Here is a 25,281-nt window from a genome sequence, read left to right on the forward strand (position 1 = left end):
GGTATCCCAGCCTAGGTAAATTTGGTGTAGGAAAAGAAAAAAGTAATGGATACAGACTTTAGCAATTTTGTAGGTATAACAATCTAGTTATAACCAATACTGTGTTTGGTCATAAAATGGCTCATAAGTTAACATGGTATTCACGTGATGATAAGACTGCAAACCTTATAGATTATGTTATAGTAAACCAAAGACTGGCAGGATCAATACAAGATACTAGGGTATATAGGAGTGTTGTTATTGATGTTAAAAGTAAAGATCACCATCTAGTAGTGTCAAGGGTTAATTTAAAACTGAAATATCGGAAGGGTAACTGCCTCCCGGGAAGTTATTATGTTGGCAGACTCCAGGATGAGAATTGGAGAGAATCTTTCCTGGAACAGTTGACTGCTAAACTTAATAGTTTAAAATTTGACAATGTGGAAGATGGTTGGAATAATATAAGAAAAATAATATGTGAAGTTGCTGAAGGTGTATTAGGGATAAAAGCTAGGAGTACACCTAAGAAAATAAGTGAAAAAGCTTTAGGTTTGGAAGAAAGGAGAAGGGACTTGTACAAGAATTATCCGAGTGATAGATGGTATGAAAACAAAAGAAATGTAAAGAAGGTGGAGAAAGCACTAAAATATGAACTAAGGAGTTGTGAAGTGGAGGCCATGGATAAAATTGCCGAAGATCTCGAAGAGGCAGCTAGATGACAAAATATAAAAATACTGTACTGGCTTATTAACAAACTGAGAGAGAACAGTCGATGCGGATTTGTCCCAGTTAAAGATAGGAATGGGGTCGCAATTAGCGATAAGGAAAAAAATAAAGAGAGATGGGCCGAACATTTTGAGAGCTTGCTTAACCGAGATAGAGTTGTAGGAAAAAATATAGAGGAAAATGAAAAAGTTTGTGATACTTTGGATGTGAAGGAAGACTTGTTTTGTGAGGAGGAATTAGCAACAGTACTAAAAGGATTAAAGAATAATAAGGCCCCAGGTGCTGATAGGGTGGTAAATGAGTTTCTTGAGAATGATGGCTCTGAGGTTAGAAATAAGTAACTGAAGATTATGAATGTGATTTTTGAAAAAGAGGAAGTACCTAACGATTTTAGGAAAACCTTAATTAAGCCACTTTATAAGAAAGGTGATAAGAGTGAGTGTGGTAATAATCGAGGCATTAGTCTGGTCTCTGTAGGTAGTAAATTACTTAGTAATATGATACTTTTTAGACTGAGAGATGCCGTAGACAAAGTTTTAAGAGAAGAACAATGAGGTTTTAGAAAAGGTAGAGGATGTGTCGACCAAATTTTCACTCTTAGGCTAATAATTGATAAGTGCCTGAGTTTTCAAATACCTTTTGCCCTCAGTTTTATAGATTATGAGCAAGCGTTCGATTATATTGATAGAAGGGTTTTAGTAAAGGTTTTATCCTTGTATGGTATACCAGACAAATACATTAAAGTGATTAGTGCTATTTACAAGAATAACACTGCTGAGGTTATGGTGGGAAATGAGGTTAGTAGCGGGTTTTGTATGAAATCAGGAGTTAAGCAGGGCTGTGTTCTATCCCCCTTTATATAAATTATTTGGATGGACTTTGTTTTAAGGAGCGCAGGAAAGGCAATGGGAGACCACGGAAACGAATGGGGAGGAAAAAGTCTCCTGGACTTGGATTATGCTGATGATGTAAGCATCCTAGATGAAAGTGTGAGCAAAATGAATGAACTTTTAGACCTTTTGTGAGTTCAAGGTGCTAGAATAGTTTTGAAAATGAATGTTAAGAAGACTAAGTCACTAAGGCTAGGAATAAGTAAAGATGAAAAGGTGACGTTGGGTAATGAAAAGATTGATCAGGTGGGCAACTTCACTTACCTTGGTAGCATTATTAGTAAAGATGGTTGGAGCAGTGAAGATGTTAAAAATAGAATATCCAAGACTCTGGTTGTCTTTTCACAGTTAAAAAAAAGTCTGAAAAAATAGGAAGATAATACTGAACGACACGATTAGAATATTAGAAGCGACAGTGATGAAATTAGTCAAAAGTAGATCTGAAGAATGGGTTCTCCAAGAAAAGAACGAGGATTTGCTTGATGTTTCCAAGAAAAAGTACGTACGGAGTGTTGTGGGAACACAGGTGAATAATCGTATTTCAAACAATAACCTTTGCAAAAACTAGAGCTCAATACCGCTTTTTTGGGATGCAATGAAAGTAAGATTTAGGTAGTTAGGGCACGGTGTAGGGATGAAGGATGACAGATCGCGAAGATTGTTCTTTTCGGCCAACCATCTAGGGCTAAACGGAAAGCAGGTCGCCTCCGTCTGGGGTGGGAGGACGTCATAAAGAAAGATTTAAAGGAAATAGGACCCTCGTGGGCGGGTGGAAAAAGGGAGGCTTTGAATAGATTGGGGGGGAGGAGGATAGTGCGTGGCTGTGTTGGCCTCAGGCGGCTTGGTGCTGCGATGAGCTGTTTGTAGTAATAGTAGAAGTATACAAATAGCAAATACACTTTCGGCCACAATTGACAAATACTTAGTATAAATCAAAACCATCCATATCAACATGTCTAATTTAGGCTAGAAAAGATAGTAAAAAAAAACAAAAAACAAGTAATATTTCATAGGTAGAGAGTTCTCCAATTTTCTATAACGTGGATGGAGAGGGTTGATACCGCCAAGAAGGACATTTTGTGGCAATATCAGTAGGAAGGGTATTTTCAACAATATCACTCTTTGTGTACAAGCATGATTTGTTAGTGTTTTCATGAGTAAAGTAGCAAGCTCCTTAGTTTTTAAACCAGTATTAATTGGCCTATGCAACAAAGAAACAACTCAATTCAGCTAACTATCATACTCAATATTCAACAAACACTAAACATATTTCCAAGAAAGATACATAGGTTATGTAGATTTATGCAATTTTTGTTTTATTTTGGCAGAAAAAATGGAATTGTCCAAAATCGGAAAAAATTACGTTAAGGAAATTCCTTAGAAATGGCATGAAAAAAGATGGCGAGTCCGTAACAATTTAGTGAGAAGAGGGGGGGGGGGGCTTTTCTCTAAACTATCAAGTGTAAACAAGGATTTCAAAATATTTTTTCGTTTTCAATTTTCAGAATCTAGCCTTTTTCAATTTTATTCTTAGAATAGACTAAGATTATTAAATTTAACAACTATATATACACATCAAGTTTTTGGTAGTTTCATATGAAACTATATATACACAAATACTATATGTAAACAATAGACAAATTGAAAAACTCACAGCCCTTTCCCTATGAGCTCTGGGGGTCATATCATCCCCAGGGGCATATTTATTGGACCTGACGTTTCAAATATGATGAACCAAATGGCAATCTCAAAATTTCAATCGGATGTCTTTGGGCGGGAAGGGGCATGGGAAGGGGTCAAGTTGCCCTTCAAGCAAGTTTTTGCATATGTCTTTGTTTTGAAACGAAAAATAAAAACAATAAGCCCTGTAAAAGATAATGGTCAATCTCAGGAAACATCTATTTTAAATAGAAAATATTCTATTTAACAGGTGCACAGTGTCAATATTATAGAAGAAATAAGAGGATTTTTTAGGAGATGTGAGGGTGTTGAACACAATACATTTTTGGCGAATATTTTTAATAGGGGGGGGGGGGGCTAAAAGCCAATCTAAAAAAATATTTAAATTGTTTCTGAAGGAAAATGAAGAGAAAGTACAACATCCTGTATAGGCTCATTCTTTTACCCTTTGACAAAGGATTTTGTTTCACGTGAACAATTCATAGTGCCAAAAATTCAGCAAAATTACCTCCGTGGAGTTTGATGAGATTGGATATAAGAGCATTTGAGGTGTCTTTAGAGACTGGTGGAAAATTCCCAACTTGTCCAAGTAACGATTTAAGAACAGGTTCAACAGGATTCTGCTGCTCGGCTACTTTAAGCACAGCTACATCTAACCTGCAAATATTAAATAATACAAATCAATTAGGGGAATTTTAGTGCATTTTCTGTACCAATCTAGTGAGTCATTAAAAAAAAGAGCAATATCTTTTCTGCTTTACTGAAAAACAATAAATAGCTTAAATAGAAAACTTTATGAAGTGGGCCGTATCCAGGAACTTTTTTCGGGGGGGGGGACAATAAAACAAATTTCGGAGAGGGGGCCAATAATAAAAACAAAAATTCGATGATCTGACTAAGAAGTATCCAGATATTCAAGGAAATTTAGAATTTCAGAGAGAGAGTGGGGGGGGGGGGTACCAAAACATTTGAAAGTACTGGATCTACTACGAAAGGCACATTGATACAAATTTATTGCATATTAGACAGAAAAACCAAAACTGATTATTGTAAAAATCCGTATCCGGGGGGAGGTTACTTGGTTTGACCCCCCCCCCCCATATACTTCTCCGACCATTACTTTTATTTTAAAAATGCAGGAACAAAATTATTTGAGACTGTGAGATAGAGTCCTTGGAAGGTAGATCCCTTTTCTTTTGGCTATCCCCTCCACCACTGAATAAAACTATTTTGGTGAACCTCCCGAACAGAACCCTAGATACGGCCCAGTTTTTGTAAATATACAAAAAAAGAAGAATTTCTTTAGTTAGATAAAGATTTAATTTTTATTCTAATTTAATGTTATAAGAAAAATCTTATTCAACATATTTTTCAATAAAGGGCAAATGACCTTTTGAGGGGTTTGAGAGACAGCAACACGAAAGCTATTGTTGTTTCTCATCATTTTACGACTTATTCGCATTCGTTTCTGATCATGATGTTTAATTTCTTAAATAAGCTTATTTTGGCCCATTTTAGTTTATTCTTTACTTTTCAAGGAAGATCCTGACCACTAGGCTGGTGCCAAATGGGCAATATTTAGACATTATCATAACCAGATTTAACTGGAACTTTCTGCCACTTCAACTCCTTTAATTTATGAAATAAGATTAAGACATTTGATAAAAGGGATTGGGCAAGAACCCCCCTTCCTAAAACCAAGGTCAATTTTGGAAGTAAACTCCATAGATGAGTTTGTTCGAGAGCAATTAACGAGGTCAATTGTGTCGCGGAAAACATTCATTTTCTGCACTAAAACCAAAAGATGAGTTTTTGGTCGGGTCTCTATTCTTTTATGCCCCCTAACTCCATCTCTCTTTGTACTTTCTAACACTAGCATTCTTCTATGAAATACGACACTACAAAAATGTTGGTCTTCTTGACTTTTTCTTAAAAATCAACCAAGGGACAAGCATTATATCTCATAAGAGCATTCTGTTGTGCAAAATTGGTGTTAACCGAGTGTCCTGGGTTATACGGTTATGTTTTCATCTTCAGTCAGGGAAAGGACGTATTTCTTTAGCTCTGTCTAACTTGATCAAACAAATATTTTTCTATAATGGGCTGGGGTCAAATTAAAAAATAATTCTAAAACAGGAAAAATTAGTAGTAACATCACAAATTATAGGAACACTGTAATGAAATTCAAGATATGAGGGGACAACAGGTAAGATAAGCAGCAGGTAACCGTTAAATTTTTTTTTATAAAAACACACCAAACGTCTAAAAACAACTAACAAGCCACGCTAGCTAAATTAACATTGCACATGATTGATATGAGGACGAGTTCGGTTTCTAGCCTCCCGCTTGGCGCTTTTTTTCCTAAAAAGAATACCAATTTAACTTTTTGAGGAAATGACTAATGTCTGACAGGCTCTGCTGCTATTCTATATTATATTTATCAATACAATCTGAATCCTTCGATTTGACCCTACTCAGTTATGTTTGAACAAACTCAGATTATATTGTTTTATTTTAAATCATTTTTATCCCATTCTTATGTGCTTTATCTGACAGCTTGAATTGATCAAACAAAGTTCACCGTTTGTTCTTTTAAACCAATAAAGGTCTCTCAACGAGCCATTTATTTTCCCCCCAAACAGATGCTTCTTACCAAGGCCGTACCCAGAGGGGGGTAAGGGGGGTTTGACCCCCCCCCCCGAAATATTTTTTTACTCGTAAAAACGTAACAAAAATGGACACAAACAACCGTTGTATATGTTTTTTGAGTTTTTTTTTGTGTAACCCCCCCCCCCCCCCGAAAATAAGTCGTTGAGTAAAACTCCATCCGAAAAAAAAAATCCTGGGTACGACCTTGCTTCTCACCAATGATTATAAAAGGACTTAAATCTTCTACGCCTAAGCTAAGCTAACCTAAGCAGATAGTGCATGCAAGTTGTCTTCAAATACGCACTTACAATACAAACAGCGATGGAACAGCGTTTATTAAAACATATTTCGTTTGTTAACATAACAATATCTACAGACACTATCAGAGTGTTTTATCTAGGCTTGTTTTCAAATAGACGTACACCAGTGGAAAACAAGCGTTCCAAAACGACGAAATATTCTCTCTAAATTATGGTAAATATTCTAAACACACCGTATGTATTTTTTTTATATAACAAGACTCTTTCCATGGTTTCCCTTTGAAATCATTAACTTTTTATACACTATAAAGGACTGGAAAAGAAAACAAGGGGACAGAGAGAAAAGCCCCAATTAATCTATTAAACACACTTAATTATTTACTTATTATTATAAATTATTTATGGGCTGTCGCGTACGAAATCAAATTAGGGAAATCTTTTCATCTAAACTGTAAGCATCATTTTTTTTAATCTCTATTAATAAAAGAAGAAGCTTACATAAATGTAGTAACTATATCAATTCCCCACATGTTGACTAGGCCATTCAGTTCTGAACTAATAGCTTCCGATAGACTATCTATCCCACTGGATCCAGGCTCAAAATCTTTTTGTCTATGCTTCACACCATTTTTCAGTAGCACTGACTTAACCAAAGACCGCAATCCTCCATGGTCTGGATCATAATAAGATGTCGAATACAATACAGGATTACTAATCCTGAAGCGGATACGAGCGCCACATTGTACCACTGCATTGTCGCAGGATAAAAACTAAAATGAAAATTTAAGTATTTGATTTTATTATTATTTGTGATTTTGTAATAATAAAATAACAATAAAACCATTTTATTTGATTTATAATCAAATAATCACAAAATAAATAGCATTACAAGTAAATTGTGATTATAAATATTATCACAATTAATCAGCCTAATAAAAAAAAAAAAAAAAAAAAAAAACAAGGGCTGTCTAAGCGGGTCCGACAGGCTCTCGGAAGAATAGGCCTTAGACTAAAGTACATAAAGCGAAACACCTGTAAATTCAAGGACTCGATGCAGCACAGCCAATATAATATTAATATAATTTTCAGTATTCGGAGATGTTTTAGCCATGCCTCTTTTCGTCATTAAAGAAGCACCAGAGCACTATATACTGCCTATATATGTGAATTTAAATAAAATTTACCATTGTGTCAAGGATCAACAGGGTTCTGAAGTACGGTGCCACGCCTTTCCCCGCCGGAAAAATTTGTCCCCGCTAAAAATTTCCCCCAGAAAATTCCTCCGTAACATTGTCTCCGTAACCTGTAGGATTGTGCATCCAAAGAGAAAGAAAAATATATAATAAGAATTCTTTCTATGAATACAGAAAAAATCCTCCCCGTGGAAATCCCTCCCCTACCCCCGCAGAAAATTCCCCCACAAAAAAATCCATGTTTCCCAATCACAAATACTATATGTAAACAATGGGCAACTTGAAAAACTCACAGCCCTTTCCCTAGGGGCTGTGGGGGTCATGTCATCCCCAGAGGCACATTTATTGGACCTGACGTTTCAAATACCGTATGATGAACCAAATGGCTATCTCAAAATTTCAATTGGATGTCTTTGGGCGGGAAGAGGCATGGGAAGGGGTCTAGTTGCCCTTCAATCTGTTTGGTTACTTAAAAAAAAACCATTAAAACTTTCAAAGTTTGTTCCAATGAGCCCTCTCCTGATGTTCTAGATTCTTGGTTTGATACGTTCATCACTGGGAAAAAAGTAACAAACAACAGACATCCGTGATCTTTTTTTAGCCCTCTTGATTTTCAGAAATATTTCTGGTCTACACCGTTATTATGAAAGTTAAGAGTAACAGAAAACCCCAAAACGAGCAGAATTTAATCCATTTAGGACGGGGGAACCCCCTCCTCACTGTCTTAGAAACATCAGAGGATGCTCAATTGATTGTAAATCGGGAGTTCTAGTCCTTTGTTTTTAAAAGAAAAGTCATTGAAGACAAACCAGCCCCTGTCCTAGAACCTTTTTTAGAACCTGGTCCTTTAATTACCCCTTAGGACATTTACCCCTAATCGACATTTTGAGGCACCTGTTTTGTACTTTTTCTGTGGCTGCTTAATTTTGTGTGTTGGAAAATTTCCCCGGGGGGAGGGGGAATTTTCCGCAGGGAAGAACGCCGGCGCCTTCAAACACAGATTTCCTATCCGTTTTTAACGCGTTTACTGGCCAAGAATAAATTATAAAACTAAAAAAGTAAATAACAAAAAGATAAAAAAAATAAGTTGTGGAGAAAAGTTACCCTATAAGAATTTTTTCCCCCTTTTTTAGAGGTATTAAAAGAAACAGAAATGCTTATAAAATACCGTTAATAGTAGATATACGAACAGCTGTCAAAAATTACTGCACTAAACTTACTCTGGCTGTTACGCAGCACCTATTTGTATGACATTCTGAAGTTTGCTAGAAAAGGTTACTTAAACGTTTTGGCATGTAGAGCAATGGTCTGGCTCTTGACTCTTTGTCTTTGGCTGGGAGTGCTATGCGTTGTTGGGGGGCAAATCTTCCGACACTTCCTTGTGTTTTTCCCAGATTTCTCCAGGTGCCCATACGGTGCTGGGTCGACTCTAGCGATACCAATAATATACATTAATAGTAGATATACGATGGGCCATCAAAAGCTACTAAACTATACCTGCTGTGACTGTTATACAGCAACTATTTGTATGACATTCTGAAGGTTGCTAGAAAAGCTTACTTAAACTTTTTCGTATGTAAACAAATGGCTTGTGGCCTGTGTAGCGCACGTACGAGTCTCATGATTCTCTACCTTCAGCTTGGAGTGCATTACAAGTTTGGGGCAAACTCCTCTGACGCTTCCTGAGTTTTCTCCTGATTTCTCTAGGCGCCCATACGGAGCTGGATCGACTCAGGTGATACTAATAAAATACCATTAATAGTAAATATAAGACTGGCTATCAAAAGCTAATAAACTACACCTGTTTTGACAGCCATTTGGATGACGTTTTGATGGTTGCTAGAAAAGCTTAGTCAAATCTACTCGTATCCAGCCTAATAGTCCGTGTAGCGCAGGTACCGATCACTTGATTCTGTACCTTCGGGCAGGAGGGCTATACGTGGTTAGAAGCAAATCGTCTGACGTTCTTTTTCTCCTGGTACTAATACGGAGCTGGGTCAACTTTGGGTGAGCTTACAGTCACAACGCTAGTCTCCCGCCTCAAACCAAGTAATCAGCGACACCAAGACCCGAATCTCTGCCCTCGAATGACATTGGATTGCAAGTCCAGCGTAACAGCAACTCGGCAAGGACGATTTGAGGGTTGCTAGCCTTTATAACATTTGATTTGTTTTCAGTAAAGCACAAATGATGCTGTGGTCCCTAGAGTGCTACAAGGCTTGGCTTGATTATGGCGTTGTATTTCAAGTTTGAAATATCCTATAACTTTATTTGTGCTTGTTTAGTTTTTTAATATAGCTCTTACCATTTCCTTTATTTTTTTTTTTGTGAAATGTTTTTTTAATTAATCATTTACAATAATCACCTTATCTGATATACATAAGGGCATTTATGTCAGCTTAGGTTGAAAACTTCAACTAGTACAGGGACTTTAGATTTTGAATTGTTGATTTCCGTTGATTTTAAATTGAAAATCAAGTATTTTGCAGTAGGCATCAAGACATGGCTAATTGTAGAGAAAGCCAAGACAGATAGTCCGAGTAATTGAGAGGCAAATGTTTAAATGGCTGCACAGGTAAATGGGGGGGAGTAAGTATGACTCTTATTGGACAAATAATTGTGTGTTAGTTTTTGGAAAGGCATGGCTGCCTAGAGTCTCAGGCAGGTTGACCAAGAAATTAAAATTGACATTGGACCGTTAGATTGCCTGGAATGAGAGGCAAACAAGGCACGTCGCCTATGGTCTTAGAAAGGTTGACCAAGAATTTAGAAATGACACGGGACCAGTAATTTTCTTGAAATAACAGGCAAAGAATTGTTTAAAGCCATCTTCATCTTCCAAATAGTACCTATTCATTGCCTAAGCTCAGCCCTGAATTCTGAGCAAATTTCAATTTTTCACAAATTTTTCAAATTTTTTAAAATTCCAAGTGTTTGAAATCCCAAGTCTCGGGATTTCTATAACTGGAAATAAGCAGTTTATTGTGAGAGAAAGAAAAGGCTTGCTTCATGACGTGAAGCCTTTTTAGCAAACAATAGTGACTGCACAGAAAAACAATGTAGGTCACACACATACAAACAGAACACTTAGCCCACAAAATAGTGAAATAAATAAAATAGCCTTAGCGCTTCCGAAGAAGAAGAAGATACTAATGAAAAATAAATACCTGCTGCAAAGGGACTTCAATATCTGTTTCTTGAAGGTTTACAATTGTACATCTGTCAACAAAAGGCAAAATGAGAACCATACCAGGTCCTTCGGCAGCTCGTACTTTACCTTAAAAATAAGAATTTATTTTTTAAATCTAGAGCAACGCGCCAACTAGAATCTGCTTATGCCAAGCAGGATTGCCAAGTCTATTTGCTTTTAAAAATTAAATTTATTTGGCATTTATCTATTTAATTTTATCATCCTACTCTCTGTCTATGGAACAGTGTCACAGAAATTCTTGACCAGCTTTTAGTAGTTTACGTTTTAGTTTGTATGAAAAAAAAAATTGTTTTGATGTTCAAAAATACCCATGTTAAATAAATCAGCGATATTTCACGTTGCAAGATTAAAATAACTTTTATTTCATTAAAAGATTAAAGTTTATTTAGTCATTAACCAAACCTGTTACATTTGTAAGATCTTAAAATCAATTACTGTTACAAGAATTTTTCAAGAAAAGCTCGAGTGTAGAGCAAGAAGACAGTGTATCCCAAAAAATACTCAATATTCTCAAAATAAATTCTAAACGATGATTATTTCAATTCCATGTTAAGTACCAAAAACATCAAAATGTAAACATTATTTGCCCTCTAGCTCCATCTTAATTCTATTCATAACTGAAAACTGGGATTTTCTAAGATTTTTCTCTTCAACAATTGGGATCTTTTTCATTGCGTAAAGTTTCCCTTTGTTGCCACACTGAATCGTGAAAAAAAGAAACATAAACTTTTCCTGTTTACATAAAATGCCGAACCAAACGATTGTACCGCCCAATTTATCTGCATTATATTTCAGCAACCAATAAGACGCTAAAACCGTTTGCTATTTAAGAAATATAGGTTAGTGGAAATATGTCAAAATTAAAAAAGAAAAGTGATATGCGTCGAACCAGAAGAAGAAAAAAAAAGGATTTCATTTATATATCTGTAGTCAACTAAAAGTATAAATAAAACAAAATAGGATAGCCTAATTGGTCTTACAAAAAAATTTCCTTCAGGTAAATCAATTGACTAAATATTTGAACTGTTTAATCTTGAATAATTTTGATAATAAACACATTAAAGCATAGCTTAGGTTTTTAGCTGTTTAATGACATGTATATTCTCTTCAATTTCTATTTGGTAACAAGATGTTAGGATTATATTTTTACACAGTTTTAATCATTCGATCACCGTTTTTTTTATCAAGTTTACTGCCAATTAATGGAAGTATTTGTCTTTTCCTACAGTAATCAAGAAAACTACACTTTCTAGGGCTCCACGAAGGTATATTTTCGTCGCTTGTTTTCTGCTGATATATCACACACGTTCTTTATTTTTAAACTTGGCGCCCGCTAAGTGTCAAAACTAAATACGTGCATCAAACATCTTTTGCATGGAAAATTGAGTTTCCGGGTTTTCCTATTTTTTTTAAGACGTAAATGGTTGTGCAAGTTTCCGCTTAACCAAGTTAAAGAAACAGATTTTATTTTTAGTGTAGGCTACTCGGTATTTTAAAGACACCTTCTGTAAGTCATGGGCACACCTGCAAATTGTTAGGGCAAGAAAAACCCTTTTAAAATAGGAAAATGCTGACCTCTAAACTGCAAAGATAAATCTCCTGATCCTATCCACCAGGATAGGGCCCTTTTGTATTTATGGTAATGAATGTCCTTAATAAGTATAAATACCATTTTGGTCCAATTAGGGTTCGGATTACAAAAGATGGTCCATTTGGGTGAGTGAACTTTGCTTCAACCTACTACAATCCTAGTCAATGTATTCAACACCTGACACCTATCAGTGCCATGTAGACATGCTGTGTAAGCATCTAAGTCAATGTTGGCGTAAAAAAGAAATAGAAATCTAACTACAACACAATATTAAACGGGGACAACTCTCATTTTCCTATTTATACAAAATTATTGTCTCCTGGCCCCCCTACCAGTGCTCACGGGGGACAAAAAAAATATTTGTTTGGAGATCTCACCTTGAAAACCTTGGAAACGATGACAGGTAATTCAATACTGATATTTCAGACTTTTTCAGGGATGATTATTTATCATTCTCGAAGCACTGTTAGGCAAAATCAAAGTTCAATGTAAAAGATGGGAGTTGAAGGTAGAGTAGTAACCTCCCTCAAATTCAAAAGAGCCTTTGATCAGACAGTTCGTATTAACAAACTATAAGCAAAGAGCAACATTTATCAATAAAAGTTCTAATTCTGAAAAACAAGTTTTGGTCACAAATTATGCTGCAACAAAATCCATTATTTATCATGATTCTAAATGTGCAAAATATATTAAAATAAAGTTGCTCACCAAAATTTAGACTTTTGTCTCAATGCTTTAAGCACAGCTGCTCAAGCACAAAGTGTTTTACACAGTACCTCAAGAATGGAAAATGTTATTGATATGCATTTGTTTTAGAAAATAAAATTGTAACATTCTTTGGCCTCCCTTGGTTACGGGTGGCTCCTGGTTGGCAGTGGAGGAGCATTTTTTGGAGTATTTGGTCTGGCATGCAGAGGATATGTCCAAGACGTCGCCGTCTTCGTTGTCTCACAACGGAGGTGTTGTCTGTTTGGCTTGTGCAGGTACAAATCTTACAGTGCTGACATGGTCGTTTTAGCTAATCCTTAAGACCCAGCGAAGACAGTTATTCCTAAAGGCAGTTATGCGTTTCTCCTGTTCCATAGTTAAGTTTAGGCAGTCAATAGAATAGCTCAGAACAGACAAAAAATTGCCTCGGAACAGCCTGAGTTTTAGCTTCTTAGGGTATACTGTGGATTTCCAGACTGATAGAAGTCTCTGACATGCTGCGATGGTAAAGGTCAGGCTGGCACAGAATCATTGTGTCCGGAATCCATGCAGTTCTTCCAGCAGGTGGATATCAAAGTTGGTTTGGAGTCTTCCTAGCATTATAATCAAGAAAAGTTTTGCCGGAGATCGACAGAAAATTGATGCTTCTGTAGTTGCCGCATTCTTTTGGGTCTCTTTCCTTGCATAGTTTGACTATAGTTCCTGTTCTGAAGTCTTTGGAGAACCTTTCGTTCTGTAACAGCAGCAAAAAGAAAGCCAGAAGGCTAAGGTTTGTCGCAGACTGGACTTGATTCTTTCCGCTGAAATCCGGTCTGTTCCAGGGGCCTTCCCATTATTTAGTTTTTTAGCTGCTGAGTGTATCTCGTCGGCTGTAAGATTGTTTGGACTTGAACAAAGATTGAACAGAAGCTGGTCTGGTATATCAAGCGGAACTACAGTTGTGGGGCGATTTAACAGAGTTTCAAAATACCTAGCACATAGTTCCTTTTGTTTTTCTACGTCTGTCAGAAGCCCTGTCCTTCATCCTTTACTAGGCAGTCATGCAAATTTTACTTGTCAGCTATTTCTTTGGTAAGACGATACAAGGTTCATTTTTTTCCACGACTTGATTTTTCTTCGGCTTGCTGAAGTTTCTAAGTTCCTATTTTTTTTGGGGGGGGGGGGTAGCTGACAGTGTATTTGTGTGGAAATTTCCTTTTTTACTGTGTAGTTCAGATGTGTGAGGCCATATAAGACAATCTCGTTTCGTCTTTTTTTTATTCTTTTGTCCTAGCTCCAATTAAATTGTTTTTGTTAATATTGTGTCTAAGTCCCTAACAGGCTGTAGCCTCTGGGTAGAGTTATTGACGTATGTATTTTATCGATAAATAAAACCAACTATCATTATCAAAATCAACACTCTCAAAATCAACTGCTATAAATTTGCTTCAAGGTAGAGAGATTGACATTTTTGCCAAATATTTGACATTATTTGCGGTACCACTAAATCAAAACAAGGATGTTTTTGGCAACCTATCTATATAGAGTAGGTGCTGAGCCAGCCAAGTTTGCAATCTCTAAAGTATATAAAACCACTTGCAACTTGTCAAGTGGAACAAGAAAAAAAGAGAAGCCCTACCATTGAGAAAAAGGAGCTTACCAAGTCGAAAGACAACTGCTTTTTCAAATGGCTTCACTCGTTTTAGGTATAAGAAGAAACAAACAGGAAATGTGACAACCACCAAAGTATAGCAAATGAAGGTTGCCAACATACTTAATACAGATCCTAACTGAAAGGATTCCCTTGAATTGCCTGAAAAACAGAATTACATCCAATGCTTCAACTAAGCACACATATAAAAAATTATTTCAGGAAACAGGGCAGTATTTTTGGGGGAGACGGTAGGTAGCTTGAAAGAAATAAAAACAGACAAACAGCGTGAAATATATATTATACTACGGGAACGATTAAATTCTCAGGATTTCAGGGATGACGCAGAGATCTAAAGCCCCCTCCCTCTTGGAGCAACTTCAATTTGTGACAGGGCACACTTGCACAAAATCTGAGCATATTAGGCTCTGTGGGGATGGGCGTTTGTTTGTTATTTAGGGTTGGCTGATGATTACTATGCTAGAGTTTTATTCCTTAGATATTTATTCTTCTTAGCAATCAATTTAGTAAATACTAACATTATGAAATTAACCTTTCACTACAAGAGAGTATTAATGCCATTAAATGGACCAATGATGAGAGAATCACTCTCCGCCCAGCAGTAAACGCTATGAACATACAATAGTACCGGTAATTTATTTCTTTGGGTGGAAACTAAAACGGTGAAATAAAGATTTTTTTAACATACAAAAGACACACTGTGTTCAATATCCTGACCCTCCTAAATACAGATACATCTCTGAGCATACGGTATGCTTATATTTCACCCTTGAGGTGAAAGACACTCGTCTTGCTTCTGCTTTTTAGAACTCTTTGAACAAATCTCCTGCTCAGGTATTACACGTGCCTCCTCTACTCGATACAAACAGGCAAGGAAGGGGGGGGGTCAATCCTGCTCCCCAACAAATCCTTGATAATTTTTCCCTGCAATTTCTTATATTTTCAAATAATTCCAACCCCCCCAGTATAATCTTACGTACTTGCCTGGACTAGCGATAAGGATTTCAAAGATTGTAACTCAGAATGGCTACTGGGAGGCCAGTGGGCCATAGCTTTAAGTAGTTTCTTGCTTTTACAAATTGTTCTCAAGTACATAAATATATAAGTGTTTTTTTTATCCTCTTCTTATCTTTTGTGGGGTCCCCCTGAGAATTTATTCCTTATAATGATTAGTAGCCTCATGACTGACCACACAGATCGATGAAAGTATATGGACGACCCGTCTGCACTTAGGTTTGTCAACGAAATATTAAAAGCTCATTTATGACATTACTTGATGATGTCACACAGGAAGTTTCTTTGTCGAAATTGAAATTAACGCTAATAAATCGTCAATTATGATAGTTAATTTTTTTTAAATCACCCCTTTCTTTCACAAAACCCATTCCTCCCAAAATCTTTATTACATGCATTAAACTACTTGGGCTGACAATTACTATTGACTTGAAGTGGGATGCCCATGTCCAAAAGATCCTCAAACAAGCCTTCTCTTTGGTCCCCCCTAAAGCTTTTGATGAAACTTTTTGCCTCCTTAAGGATCTTCTCCGACTTTATTGTTCTTTTATCCGGCCAATAGGCTACTGGAGTATGCTTGTCCTGTGTGGCATTTCGGTCTTTCTTCAGAGTATGTTTGTAAGATGGAAAATGATCAAAAACGAGCACTTGGAATCATAAACAGTGAAGGGAAGGTTCCATATCATTATCTACTAGGTAAGTTCAAACTCACCACGTTGGCCCGCGAGAAAAAATCTACTGTGCCTCCGTTTCAGTACCAAGACCCTGTTTGTTCCCGGTTATGTTCCATCGTCCCTGAACTCTAATTTCCCACCCATAACAGACTGTCCTGTATAAAGTCCCCAAATTGACTCCCATCCCTGGTAAACATGAAAGATGTCACAAGAGTTTCGCTCCAAGTTTTTTTGAATTGTATAATAGCCAGGAAAACTAGTCATTAATTTTATTTATGTTTTTTAACTAAGTTTTGATTCATCTTATTTGTGTATTTTTTACAATGGTTTATGTTTGGTGTGAAGGTCAAATTCACCTCACAGGAACATCAATGATGACAGAATTTTTCGATAAGATACATATGTACTAGTGCTATTTGTGACGCAACATTCAAATTCGGCAACCATGCTGCAAAAGAAATTTTTAAATTAAATTCTATTTCATTGTTGTCCCAAAGTTGAATTTCTCTTTTTTCACCAAGCAAACTAACAAAAACGGTATTTGTTGGCCATACTTCGTAAAGCCTTTTTGTGTAATATCTCACTAATCCAAGAATACCATATAAGGGGGGGGAGGGTATGATACAACCGCACGTCCCTGTTATGCAAAAAAAGATTGAATAACTATGGAGAGGTAACTTTTCTCAACAAGAAAGGTGATTAGTTCAGCTCTTATTATATTTCTTCACTCCCTCTGGCTTTTGTATAACGACGTCCTTGCATGAAAAAAAGTCCCTAAATATGTGATTATTTTAGGGCAACTGAACTTAGAGCATTGTAGATGATGCTTTTTTATACAAAAACGAGCTACTAATCTTTCTGAGCCCTCCAAAAAGTCTTTATTCACTGAGTATATCTATTCTACATCAGAGAAAGAAAATTTTTTCATGATTGTGACAAAATATTTCAAGTGATCCAAGCTAAACAACTACTTGAAGTAATTTTACAAGGTATAAGCTTCACAAAATTAAGGCAATATTATTCAGCAGCATTGTACTTTTTTAAAGTTTATTTTTGTTTGAATCTTCAAAAACTTTCAAAAATCCTTCAACGAGCATCAAACTCTTATTTCTACCCTTTAATGAAATGATGGAATACCCTTTCTTTGGGGCATGGCTATATAATAGGAGTCTGATCAGAATATAAAACGTTTTGCCTAATTTTATGTTAAACAGAAGCCCATAACTGTATTCTTTTTTTTTAATGAAGATATAAAGCTGGTCTTTTTTCTTTAAAAAAAGAAATTATGAAAATCTTCACAATTCTACTACTTGAAGAGAATCCAATAATCTGTTCCAAAAGGGATTGACTGCAACAATACTTACTCTTTGGGGCTGTTATTTTTTCTGACCCATATGGATCATTGTCAGTGTAAACATTTCTTCCATATGAATAGACTGATCTATAATCAAATGCTGATCCATAATCCATTACTGTGCTTCTAGAAGCCATTTTCATCTAAAAATATAAAAGAAAGAGAAACAAAATAAGTAAAAAAAATTCCTGTATTTAGAGGTACAGAGAAATACAGTAGCAAAGAATGTTAATGCTTTTTCCTTTTCCCTTTTTTTAATGCTAAAGTTCTGCTAAATGAGATGAACTTGGAAAATATTCATAGAAAAGGTAGGTCTGTCAATTGTAAACAAGTTTCTCTGAGTTTGCTAAAAACACAACTGGGGATTCTCTCCTTTCTTATTGGTAACACATATTGGCGAAAATGAGACAAATTAAATGGTTCTATATCAGAACAAGTAGTAAGATTTCAATTGAATAATCCTTGAAATGTCTTCTATTTCAGATTACATTGACTTAGTAAATAGTAATTTCTCCCATTTATAGGCTGACTCTTTTTCCCTGGCCACCTTATATATAAAACATATATAGAACTGATGGTCATAAAAGTTTGGGGAGAACAATTCGATTGAAAATTAAAAATTTTCAAACGGTTGAAAGACTAAAAAAGTGCATAATACAATCTATGCAGCCCCAGGGGCCAGGTCCAAATCAGGAAAGTAGCATTTTTATTGCAGAGACTTCATAGACACATTTTTATTAGAAAGGTGAAGATGTTACTTCTGACTAAAATGAGTAGAGCAAGGAAGACCAATTTACAGACCTGGGTCCTTAGACCAATAATATCTCCTTCCCCTAATTCATATATAGAAATGAAATAGCTCTTGTAATTCACATTCAATCAGCGCTTACTTAGGGGATAGTGTACATTCATGAAGATCAAAGTATGATCATCTAAAATTAAAACAAACATTTCACAAAAAAAGTTTGATTTTCCTGAAATTTGCCTTAAGTCAGTTGATGATTACAAGTAGGAGACAAAAATTTACAAAAGACATACAAAATCAAAACATTTCAAATACACAGATTCACAAATGATAGACATAATATTCCATGTTAAAATCCATTTGTGCAAGGGTTTTCCACCTATAGGACAAGAGGAACGAAAATGGAGCCTGTAATCCTTCTAATGCATTTCTAGTGTGTGGGAGGTTGTGGGCTTGAACCCTATTGATGTCAAGTTTTTCTCAAAAAGTTTTAGGAGTCTTAACAGAAACCCTGAAACTAGAAAACTAATCAGGTGACTCCTACTAATGAGAAATGGAGCAAACTAAGAGTAGATAACTGCATTGAACTCTGGGAAATGATATTATAAATTTGCTTGGCCAAGCCATAAGCAACTCTGGAATCCTAGATCTCAGCCACTAATTATATCAGTTCAATGTTTCTTATTAAAGTTACTAGGCCTAGTACATAAAATATCAATATGTTGTTTTCAGAATCTAATACAAGTAACCTAGCTAGTGTTCATAATTTAATGAAACTAGCTAACAAGAGGCTGGTCAATAGAGCCTAATATGTTGGAATGGAATGGAGATATGAGGCTAAAAACTTTTCCAGAACTGAATTTGGATTTACATCCATTTCTGTATCTATCTGATTTTTTTTATTCCTTTTTTTGCAAGCTCATACAAATTTAGTATCTTGGAGAGAAGGAGTAGATATGCACTTAGAACACCTTCACATGCCCTACTTAGGGTTGAAGATAGATCTCTGAAAAATCCATTTATCTAACTAACAACTTTCTAAGATAGCATTTAGCTGTTATGCCAGAGTTTTACTAGATATGGAAGGATAATCAAAAGCTTCAACATCCCCAATAAACTTTTTGTAGGTACTAGGAGGAGGGGGGGTCAAACATGCAAAGTACATTTTAGGATATCATTTTTCTTGGACAATAGATAAGACGACTTTTTTATTTGAAAAGAACTTTCAAAAGCCATAAATATCAATTGTACTTATTGAAAAAAAAAAAAAAAAAAAAAAAAAAAACAATGAAAAGATACAGTTGAGAATAAGATATCAAGCTTAATATCCATTCTTGTTAGTAAATTTAGGTTACAGTATTCAAGAAAATATAATTCATTATTATTTTAAGACAAAAAGGAAAACACAAATTTTGTCTCTTGTCATTAGACAGCAAATATCCTTGTAACTAAATATGCCACTAGAGTATGGTATTTCTACAATAAAAAATAGATTCTCAAAAAATTTGGGGGTAGAAGGGTAAATCAAGGTAAAGGAAAGAGTTGAGAAATGTAAAAAAAAAACAGGGCAAAGTATTAGTTGCAAAGCATAAAAAAAAATTAAAAGTAAATAGACAAGATGTTAAGATGATCTACTTATACATATTAGTCCAGGATTGGAGTGAAAACTTTCTGGCTTTTATCCTTTGAAGGCATCTAAATTTGTCTGTGAAGGGGGGGCTGAAAAAAATATAAAGTCCCTGAACTAGTTGAAGTTTTCAATCTAAGCTGACATAAATGCCTTTATGTATATAATATAAGGTGATTATTGTAAATGATTAATTAAAACAACACTTCCCAACAAAAATTTTAAAGAAAGGTAAGAGCTATATTAAAAAAAACAAGCACAAATGAACTTAAAGGAACATAAATTACAACAAAATAATCAATCCAAGCCTTGTAGCGCTCTAGAGGCCACAACATCTTTTGTGCTTTACTGAAAAAAACTTTTATTTCAAGCAGCAGCTCTTATTTGTCATTAATTAAAAAGCATACCTTCCAAAAAAGAAGCTTTTTTAGTGAAAAGTAAAGAGCCATATTAATTTTTAAGGCCAGCAGAAATAAATTCCTATAATAATTCAAATTAAAGCAACCAGAAATTACAATTAAAGAATAAATGAAACCCAAAACAAACAGAAATTAAGAAGAATAAATAAATCTTAAAACAAGTAAAACTTAAATTGAATATTCTGATGAAACTTAAAATGAAGAAAAATCATTACAATTAAGAGCTTGGCAACTGCCCCCTTCCACCTCTCCTACCTGTAAAAGTTTAAAGCTTACTGCATCATTTACATTTCATTGACAACTACATGTATCTTGAACAGTCCTTGGAAAGAACTAATAAAATGAAACTGAATATTTGATACATAAGGATATGAACTGCTGAAAGCTCAACAATTCTGATCTGTGAATTGCTCCATAGTTGATGATGTTTTTAATTGAACATCAAATGCATCCCACTAGTGCTTCCAGGGAACATCATTCCATTCAACATCTAGTAAGTTCTTGAAAACTTTATCATTGGGTGCTGAGACTATTGTATCTGAGAGACTATTCCACTGATTTATCACCACCTTTTATCTCAGTGGCTCATCACCACCTTATCTTGCTGGACATGCAATTTAAGGCAATTTTAAGGTAATTGACTACACAGCAGGAGAAAACTGTTGTCACAGCTGATTTTTTACAGATGGCCCCTCCTATCAGTGCCAACATTTTGGGATGTTGACAAATGAATTGGGGAGGGGGGGGGGGTCTTGTGAAGCAAGCTCATGTCATAAGTATATCAGCTCTCTGTTGCTGGTACATCAGATAATTTCAGGTCCTTCAAACGTTCATCATAAGGCTTGTCTCTCATGTTTGTTGATGCCTTAATAGCTCTCGTTTGCACCCCTTCCAGAAGCAGTTCATCACCCCTGTATCCTGGTGATGCTATGCACATTACAAAATCAAGCAGTGGCCTGAAAAGGGCCACGTACAACTTCATGAAAACATAAGAATATCTACTGAAAATAGTTTTCTTTTTCAAGAGTCCAAGGACAGAGTGTGCATGAGATAGTCTTCTTGCTGTTTGAATGGAATTTATACTGTTTGTCAACAACAATTCCAAGATCCCTTTCTTCATCCTCACTTTGCAGCTCCAGTGTGTTGTTCATAGCTAAATTAACCATAGTATATTTAAAACCTGGGTTGGGCTTGCCAAAATGTATAATGCTATATTTGTCTATATTGAAACTCATGTGCCATGTTGCTGCCTAGTTTTGAATATTCTTGAGATCTGCTATATATATATTGCTATATATCTGCTATATATATATATATATATATATATATATATATATATATATATATATATATATATATATATATATATATATATATATATATATATATATATATATATATATATATATATAAATATATATAAAATATATATATATATATATATATATATATATATATATATATATATATATATATATATATATATATATATATATATATATATATATATATATATATATATATATATATATATATATATATATATATATATATATATATATATATATTGAATAGGGTAGGTCCCAAGACACAACCCTGCAGGACACTGCTGGTGACTCCACATCTCTCAGAGAGGATTGATTTTTCTTCATTAGTAAAAAGCCTCACTCTCTGTGTTCTATCATTAAGAGAAGCTGAGACCCATTCCTCAAGGACTACATTAATTCCACACAAGATGAGTTTTATTTGCAGGTGTAGATTTTTGTCAAAGGTTTTTGCAAAGTCAAGCAACAGGACATCCACAGGTTGGCCCTGATCAATCAGGTCTTTTATTGCATCATAAGTCTCAAGAAAACTTGTTTCTACTGACTTTCTTGGTTGAAATCCATGCTGGCTGGGCAATAGTATTCCATTTAGTTTGAGATGCTACATGACAGAGTCATTTAACACTCTTTCCAGGGTTTTAGCCACAGCAGAAGCAATACTTATGGGAAAGTAGTTTTCTGCTCTGTCTTTATCCCACTAGTGCTTCCAGGGAACATCATTCCATTCAACATCTAGTAAGTCCTTGAAAACTTAATCATTGGGTGCTGAGACTATTGTATCTGAGAGACTATTCCAGTGATTTATCACCATCTTTTATCTCAGTGGCTCATCACCACCTTATCTTGCTGGAAATGCAATTTAAGGCAATTTTAAGGTAATTGACTTCACAGCAGGAGAAAACTGTTGTCACAGCTGATTTTTTACAGATGGTCCCTCCTATTAGTGCCAACATTTTGGATGTTGACAAATGAATTGGGGAGGGGGGGGGGTCTTGTGAAGCAAGCTCATGTCATAAGTATATCAGCTCTCTGTTGCTGGTACATCAGTGTAGATAATTTCAGGTCCTTCAAACGTTCATCATAAGGCTTGTCTCTCATGTTTGTTGATGCCTTAATAGCTCTAATTTGCACCCCTTCCAGAAGCAATTCATCACCCCTGTATCCTGGTGATGCTATGCACATGAAAATGGTGATGCATGGCCTGAAAGGGTCATGTACAACTTCATGAAAACATAAGAATATCTAGTGAAAATAGTTTTCTTTTTCATGAGTCCAAGGACAGAGTGTGCATGAGATAGTCTTCTTGCTGTTTAAATGGAATTTATACTGGTCTTCTTCTTCTTCTTCTTCTATTTAACAGCAGGCGGGCTTTTCAGTAACACTATTTAGCCCTTTTCCTTTTGCTTCACTCTGTAGGCTACAGAGCTACTGGCTTGATTGCCTCATATTTATTAGATATATTCAGATATCTTTCAGCAGATCTTTCGACTCTAGGAGTTCAAATATAAGATGATAGATGTCGATTTCTATACTCTGTGTGCAGGTATAGTTGGCTAGGCTCTTGGCTGATAGTGGGATTTTGTGGTGTTTGAAGTATTTTAACAGTTTAGAAAGCAAGGTATGTTGTGCAGACGTCAGCATATTACATTCAAATAGGCAATGGTCAATTATTTCATTATTCATATTACACTGCCTGCAAAGAGGGGACAGGGGAATTGAACCACTTGAGTTAGAAAGCTTATATGAGAATGCAAGGAAGTTTAGTCCATTTGTTCCAGAACGAATTCTATGATAAATTTTAGAAAGATACTTATTGGGAAAGGGGGAAAGGATAGGATTAATCTTATTAAAATCAATATCTGATAGCCTCCATCGGTAAATATCTCTAATTGGGATTGGTCTGCCTCTTGGCTGGTCAATATTTATAGCATTTTTTGCTATTTCATCAACCTGATGATTACCACTTATGCCAGAGTGGCTGGGAATGTACTGAAAGTAAGTTTTTATGCCACTTGAAGCAAGATCATCAATAATACTGAGACAATGATAAGTGTCAATGTCCAACTTATATTGAGGAGCTAAGGCCAGCAACTCAAGGCTTGATAAAGAGTCGGACTATATGATAATATTATTGGAATTTTCAATCAAAGACTGGTTTTGATTAAGGTGTTCTAGTGCCATGATTATGGCATTTAACTCAGCAGACATTATAGATAAATTATTAAATAATCTCTTACCCATTGCAATTTTCAGGTGAGGAAGGAAAACACCACTTGCAACCTTCTCATTCATTCTTGACCCATCAACAAATATTTGGAAGTGATTTTTATAGGTAATTGTATTAAGTTCTGCAAATTTTTTCTGAACAAAAGCAATGGGGGTTAAATCTTTATTCCATTTTGAAAATTCAGTATTTATTATGGGAAATGACCAATTCCATGGAGGGGAGTGGGGGAAAGTCGGTGCAATAGACTTTGCTGGTACAGGGAACTTCTTTTGAATATTGGCATACTCATTTGCAATATCTCTATACATGGCTGGATTTCTTAACCAAATATGCAATGTGTGTGAGCTATTTGATTCAATTTTTGTAAGATGTTTTATCAAGAGAAAGCTACGTCTCTCCCTTACTGTTGTTAATCCCCTCTCAATAAGTAGAAACTTGGTGCTCGTGGGTTTCCTAAGACCAAATATGAGACGTATTATATCATTTTGTGTTGTTTCAATTTTTTGCATCTGGGTCTTTGCACATGCACCATAGACAATGAGCCCATAGTCAATATGGGGTCTTATATGTGATTTATAAAACTGGAGTAAGGTTTTCTCCTTACAACCCCAGGGTGTGGAAAGAAGTCTTTTTAGTATATTTGCTTTTCTATAACATTTTTTTATTGTGTTTGAAATGTGGAGGTGGAAATTAAGTTTTTGGTCAAGCATGAGACCTAGGTAATTAATATTATTATCTTCTGGAATAGTTGTTTTATTTAGAGTTAGTTTTGCATTAACATGGTTTCGCTTCCTGTGAAATTGGATTATTTTTGACTTGGTGGGTGCAATGGGTAAATCTGAATGTTGAGAGAATTTTTCAAACTGGAAAAGTGACTTTTGCAGATTTGACTGTGCTATCTGAAAGGTGTTGCCAGATGACCATAGCACCAGATCATCAGCATATTGTAGATTCGTGTGGGGTAGGTTCATGTCCCAGAGATATAGGGCAAATAGGAGGCAACTGAGGACTGCTCCCTGAGTTAGGCCTTTGGTTATTGTCTTTTGGGGTGAAGAGGCTGAACCAACACAAACAATGAAACTTCGCACTTATATGAAGGATTTAATAAAGGATATTAGCTTAGGAGGTACTCCAATGTTTGCGAGTTTATTTAAAAGGATTTGGTGGTTCACATTGTCATATGCTCCTTCAAAATCTAGGAAAGCTGCCACTAGGATATTATTATCTGAGAAAGATTCATTTATTGCATTTGTTAGCAAAATGAAAGTATCTGTTGAGGAGTGGTATTTCCTGAATCCAGTTTGAGTGTGTGGGATCATTTTATTTTTCTCAACAAACCAGAGGAGTCTGTGATAAAT

The 25,281-nt window shown here is 35.4% G+C and overlaps 1 protein-coding gene across 5 annotated transcripts in view; it reads right to left on the reverse strand.

The window, feature by feature from the left end:
- Positions 1–25,281, reverse strand: part of LOC148940663 (stomatin-like protein 1) — a 46,405-nt gene that overhangs the window by 12,424 nt on the left and 8,700 nt on the right. For 4 of the 5 annotated variants that reach the window (XM_089105484.1, XM_089105483.1, XM_089105482.1 and 1 more), the window contains exons 2-6: positions 17,591–17,723; positions 14,527–14,679; positions 10,545–10,654; positions 6,683–6,954; positions 3,784–3,932 (exon numbers count right to left, since the gene is read on the reverse strand). In XM_089105484.1, coding sequence (XP_088961610.1) covers positions 3,784–3,932; positions 6,683–6,954; positions 10,545–10,654; positions 14,527–14,679; positions 17,591–17,723 — 817 coding nt within the window. The remainder of the gene's footprint in view (positions 1–3,783; positions 3,933–6,682; positions 6,955–10,544; positions 10,655–14,526; positions 14,680–17,590; positions 17,724–25,281) is intronic. The other variant, XM_089105485.1, reaches the window with a different exon arrangement.

This window comes from Artemia sp. Qi Xiang Cuo, chromosome 19, assembly GCF_049724085.1.
Source record: "Artemia sp. Qi Xiang Cuo chromosome 19, ASM4972408v1, whole genome shotgun sequence".
NCBI classification, from domain to species: domain Eukaryota; kingdom Metazoa; phylum Arthropoda; class Branchiopoda; order Anostraca; family Artemiidae; genus Artemia; species Artemia sp. Qi Xiang Cuo.